Below are 6,053 nucleotides of genomic sequence, written 5' to 3'. Positions count from 1 at the left end.
TAGACAGACAATGATACGTGTAAAAACATTAATAAAAGAAAAACATCTTTCCAGTCCAAACATTAAAATTTATTCTCCATTGATGACAACAGATTGAATGATGGAATGGTAAAATAATTTCACACCACACCGATTACTTGCAAGGCCCTAAATTAAAAGTCGATTCTGTTATTCACAAAGCAAAGTGCTAATGGATTTACTGATTTATACATTTCAATACGGAGCAGCACACATGGAGAAAATGTAGTCCACAATTACACCAGATTAAATAGATGATGTGGACACATAAGTGTATTAAAATTAATAATATATAACATCCCATGTCCAGTTCAACTGCCCTGTCGAAAAAATGTTCAAATTAAAACGACAAAGCGAAACACAAAACATAATCTTAGCAAAAGGCACCTCCGGCAAGAAAGAGTGTAGCAAAATGGTTATTAATCTGAAGGGTATATCTACAAGTGAGTACTCAATATATTTATAATATCATCCCATCTCAATATTAACAAATATTTACTTCCATCTCAGTGATTGTGGAAAACATCGTTTCCTCGTGAAGTTTACCAGCTCTTTCACTCTCAGACTCAAACAAACAACATTATTCTTAAATATATCACAGGCTATCTACATTTAATATTAAAATACATTGTTATAAAGATAGTTGGAAAGCAGCATTGACGTTTTGGCAAGAGTCCGAGATTCCCTTTAAGCGATATAGGTCTGGATCTTCTGTGTTATGGCTCCGCAGCAGATCGGACACTTGACGAGCGACTGTGAACACTGCTTGCAAGCGACCAGATGACCACACGGGATGAAGACGATGGAGATGTCTCTGTCCATGCATATTTTGCACTGTTTCTCCCTCTGCAGCCTCCGTAGTTTCTCCAGTGGGTCCTCATCTGGAAGAAGGGCAAAATGTGTTTGCTCAAATTTAGCTAACTTCTGTTAGTATTTGATGATGCTTTAAACCTGGTGCAGCATACAGAGAGTAGGGGGTACGCTACCTTGCCCCTGTGTGTTGGGAGTCTCTGCTGTGCTGTGAATACAATCCTCCATCAGTGCTTCCAGGGTGGAGTAGCCCGAGCCCGTCCGAGTGATCTTCTCCAACATGGTCTTTTCCACCACGCTGGGCTCGAGACCCATCGCTACGGCCTTCTGAGCCATGGCAGACTGCAGCACGTCTGAACAGAGGAAGAGCAGACATCAGCATACACAACTATTGGATTTATTCACTAACATTATTTTTAATCAATCAACCATATACTGTATTTGTATGTGTATATTAAAAAAAAGTTCATGTTTACCATTCCCATGTCCTGAAAATCCATTCTGATGACTTGAGGTCTGGAAACAAAACATGGTCAGAGTTATTTTCAGAATAATGGAAGTAGAAGAAAAGTCTCAGTGACATCACCACAGGTTACAACATCTGCAATAAGTCATTTGATGAAGCCAAAGTTCAGAGAACAACAATCATTCAAGTACTGAGTACGGATGGGACGATAGAGGGTTTTATTGATTGATTTTATTGCAGGAGGATTGATTTCAAAATCCTCCTGCTCACATATAAATCACTACATGGTCTAGGACCGAAGTATATCACTGATATGCTCCCACTACATAAGCCTTCTAGACCACTAAGATCTTCTGAGACCAATCTGTTAGTGATTCCCAGAGTAAACAACAATCACGGGAGAGCATCATTTAGTCACTATGCAACAAATGGCTGGAATAAACTTCCTGAAGATGTAAGACTTGCCCCAACTCTGACCACTTTTAAAACTAGACTGAAAACTTTTATGTTCACCATAGCTTCCTGCTAAATCTTTTAATGTCTGCACTGTTTTTAACTATTGCAAATATGTTTTTATTCTCCTTTCTTTCTGTAATGCATTTTTAAATTTGCCTTTATTTTCTTTTAATTCTTCTATTTTTTTTTTTTTTCATTTTGTTGTATGATGTGAAGCACTTTGAGTCTGCCTTGTGTATGAAATGTGCTATACAAATAAAGTTGCCTTGCCTTTATCACACATCAGGTGCGTCTTATTTGTCTAATTCAGAATGCTGAGAGCTCACAATTGCTTCATCTGAACTCATGTCACTTCAACACAGAATGAAGGCTACACTTTCCAATATCACTTTAAAAATTATAAAAAATTTAAAAGGCATCGGAGCATTGCTTTTTGGACAGAGTTGTATCTTTTAAATGGCTGGAAGATTTATTTCAGTTGAAGCCATATTTTGGATTGAAATATTTTGCACCCCTATGAGAAATTATATTTAATTTTAACACCTTGCTGTGAAAGCAATTCTTAAGCTGTCTGGGGGTTTTTAATCATGCACATGCGCCGCATGTTAACACGTGGGTTAGAAATCCAGTTGAGCATATCATTGGTCAGGAAATAAGGTGTTTACCGGGATTCTCAGGGTCCTTATCCTGATTAAGGATTCTTGTTTACATGGGGTTTTCAATATCAGCGACCTTGGCAAAGCCAACAACGACCCGCTGAAGTGCATGTAAAACTACTGAATGCTTACAGCTCCATTTCGTCGTGGGTCTTGTAGCTGGATGTGGCTGACAAATTCGTGTCCCTTTTCTGCCAACAGGAAGCTGCATCTGATTTATAATACAAACAAACATAATTGTATGACTACAGAAATAAAATCACAAACACACACATACAGAAGACGATGGACCGTCATAGTTGTTCTTACCCAGGGTAGTTCTTGGCATGTTCTTCCCAAGGGTCTTCTTCAGGCTGCCAGCCTTTCAAACCTCCACCACAGCGGAAACACAACACCCTGTCTCCCGTCCCTGCAAGAACACACACAGTTTAATCCTAGTCGCATTCACAGTTATGATCAAAGTACCAGATAAATAGAACGTTTAATCATTCAAAGTGTATCAATGTTTCTTAATTCTGAAGACTATGTCCCCCTACGTCAGGCATCTGTGCTCTACCTGTACTGTAGAAGCCAGCTCTGGCAAGCCTCTCATGGTCAATAGGATGTGGGACGCCTGCAAAGCTATGAAGCCTTGCCTCCAGACTCCCCATAGGGACACCAGTGTTTGCCTGTTGTCTTCTGCCACCGCCCTCCTCCTCCTCAGTACCGCCCTGGAATGGGACGTTGCCCACATCGTGGCCGAGGATGAAGAAGCAATAGGGAAAATGTTTGCCATGTTCTCCCCAGGCGGTGTCCCCCGCTTCCCAGCCACCCAGCATGCCACTACAGCAGAAACACTGCACCCGGTCGCCGTCCCCTAAGTAGTAGAGGCCGGCTTGGGCCAGATCTCGGGGGCTCACGGGAGCGGTGGAGGGCCAAGAAGAGAGGGTCCGAAGCCGGGCCTCCTCACTCCTCATGTGAGGGGCCATTGGGTAGGTGGACTCGTCAACCACCTCTCCCGTTCTCAAACGATATTCCATGTCTTCCGCCTCTTCATTGTAGGTGGAACCATTCGTGAGCTTGGTTTCACAACTGGGGTTAAAATTGGTGCGGTGGGTGCAGCTGAGGAACCTGCATGATGGGGAAACCTGTAATAATGGGGGGGAAATGTATGATTTAGCTTCTCAGAAGAGGATAAAAAAGGTGAATTCCGTTCGTTTTCATTGCTATTCTGATTACCTCTTTATGCCGCTCTACAGGTGTGTCTCCTCTGCACCAGTTCTCCACAGTCTTCTGGCAGCTGAAACAGCGTACTTGGTCGGCATTGCCAGTGAAGTAGAAGCCGGCCCGGGCCAATCTTTCTGCCGATACCTGTTGGGCCAGGCCGGAGCCACGGAATGAGTCCAGGCGACAGTTCATCAGGGAGAAATCAGCCCTGTTATCTGCCTCCAAATGGCCGTCTTCTCTGAGAGCGCACATGATGGAACCGGGCTGGAAACTGCTAAGTGGACAAACTTGATGGCTGTAGACACAACAGACAAAACAAATATGTTGAAATAAGGTGCGTATACATGTTCATATTAAGCACTTCGTGCCACTAGGGGCATTTAACATAGGGAAAAGTAATGGCATATATTACATATAACATAAAATTAACCTCTCAAGGTAGTCAATAAAAATCGGACGATTCAGGGATTGAATAGATTTCCGTCTCTCGCACCAGAAACATCACATCTTTGAGGGTCACTGTGCCTTTAAGAGAAGCAGCCAGACTGTAATCACATGGAGGCATTGGATAGTCCATGTGAGGGATGGGCACCTGAGGCTCAGTCTACTGGCTCAGTACACTCGCATTGAAAAGGGTGTATCCCTTTGCAGCCCACAACACACGCCGTGCCAAAGTAAAAACAATAATTACTCCACCTTAAGGACGATATACGCTGATAATGAGTCTATATACAATACACTATGCAGCAACAGCAAACAAAAAGACAGTATGTGGAGGTGTGGTATAACATTTGAGTGAGCAAAAGGTGCATGGGTGTGTTTTAGTCACAAGTGGAAGTATGCTGCAACACATCATGGGTGGCATACCACACCCCCACCTGTACATAGTTTCCCACAGGGTGGAGTTTACACTGGAACATTTGTCACCACCGCCCTGCTGACACACAGCCTAAAGATTTCCTCTTCTTTTTTTTTTTTTTAAAGTACATGTGCTGCATACTCATCCTACATGTTACTGTCACATGGCAGACTCCCAGCAACTGTATTTTAATCCACAAAACAAACAACAGCAGCTACCTTTACTTTACACGTTGATGCTTTAACAGAGAGCACTGTAATTAATTAATCTTGTCACCACTGTATTCCAGTACTGATTAAGCAACAATCGATCCTCCTCTGTCGTCATATTTGCTTTATTGATCGGACCAGCTCCTGATCTTTGACCCTCGTTACGTGTCGACGTTTCAGGAGAGCAAAGTTAACACATTTGCGTTGCATGTACAAAAACAGGAGATACCAAGTCGGACGTTCATGGAGGGGGTGGGGGGATCCCCCATCACATCTCCACATGGCTACTATCTTGTGTTAACGGTTTGGACCGTAACGACCAGCCCCCCCCCCCCGCAAAAGCCAGAAAGATCTGGCAGCTTTGCGTTAAACAATAGAAACATACAACAGCCCGACAGTTCCTGCGAGGTAAACAACGAAGAATGCAAAAACATGCGGCTTATCCCGTCTGACAGCTGGCTAACTACGCCTCATACTGCCGTAGCTCGGTGCTCAGAGGCGACTAAAGCAACACGACGAGTTTACAAGCACGCTACAGTCGATGGGGAGGACTTTGTCCGGCGCTCCCGAGCTACAAACGTCCGTTTAGTAGACTCTGAGCGAGCGCTAGCTTCCAACCGTTAGCATGCTATGTTAGCTAGGCTACTCTACGCAGCGTCAGGTCAAAAAAAGTTATTTTATAAACTATTAGTGCAAAACATCCAATACTTACGCTTCGGCAGCAAACTCTCCAGTGTCCAGAATCAGTCGACCTTCGGTGTGAACACCGCCTAGTAGGAAATGCGACGATTAAAGGAGAACGGGTTATTTGACGTGACCTCCCTTAGGAAGTGAAAGCAAAGGATAAAAGGGGCGTTGCGCACCTCGTTGTGCGCATACCAGCTGACCACTTCGTGTCGTTGTGAGACGACAGGAATTTACCCGGGTTTCGATGGTGGGGACATTTTCACTTGAATAGCATATTCATTTTTACACATTTAAATTCCGAGAGAAATATTATATATATTTTTATATATCTGCATTAGAAATAATTATTTTAAAATAAAATATAATAAGTTATTATTATATACATGTAATGAAAATATCTTGAAATGAAATGTCTGAAAGTACTTCTAACTAAATATTAAAACACAAAAAAATCCTGCTTACTAAATGGCAATAATAATATATACTAATAGTTCAAGTCAACTGTTTAATAATAAAAATAATTCTGACAGAGACCATTTTGCTGGCAAAGGACTTCTACATTTTTACTCCACTATATATAGTATATATATACTACTGACGTGTAATATCCGTATCATCATGTCCACATGTCTGACCTTTACTGGTGATTATTAGTCTTTTATTAGTCATTTAAGTATTAATAGCTC

The 6,053-nt window shown here is 42.2% G+C and overlaps 1 protein-coding gene across 1 annotated transcript; it reads right to left on the bottom strand.

Annotated features, from left to right (window-relative positions):
* Positions 1–47: 47 nt before the first annotated feature.
* On the bottom strand, positions 48–5,529 carry xiap (X-linked inhibitor of apoptosis). The gene is made up of 8 exons (XM_084009170.1): positions 5,393–5,529; positions 3,625–3,907; positions 2,963–3,533; positions 2,716–2,815; positions 2,539–2,617; positions 1,305–1,344; positions 1,005–1,181; positions 48–899 (listed from the first exon to the last, which is right to left on the bottom strand). The coding sequence occupies exons 2-8, from the start codon at positions 3,862–3,864 to the stop codon at positions 706–708; spliced, it is 1,401 nt and encodes a 466-aa protein (XP_083865296.1). The 5' UTR covers positions 3,865–3,907; positions 5,393–5,529; the 3' UTR covers positions 48–705.
* Between the last annotated feature and the right edge of the window lie 524 nt (positions 5,530–6,053).

The sequence above is a fragment of the Eutrigla gurnardus genome (genome assembly GCF_963514095.1).
Source record: "Eutrigla gurnardus genome assembly, chromosome: 5".
In the NCBI taxonomy this organism is placed as follows: Eukaryota; Metazoa; Chordata; class Actinopteri; order Perciformes; family Triglidae; genus Eutrigla; species Eutrigla gurnardus.
This window is presented reverse-complemented; position numbering and strand designations above follow the sequence as displayed.

Coding starts and splice junctions, on each gene's coding strand:
- xiap (XM_084009170.1), bottom strand. CDS start 3,864: ATGTGCGCTCTCAGAGAAGACGGCCATTTGGAGGCAGATAACAGGGCT. Junction 3,534..3,624: donor CTGTAGAGCGGCATAAAGAG/GTAATCAGAATA, acceptor CCATTATTACAG/GTTTCCCCATCATGCAGGTT. Junction 2,816..2,962: donor AGCTGGCTTCTACAGTACAG/GTAGAGCACAGA, acceptor GTGTTCTTGCAG/GGACGGGAGACAGGGTGTTG.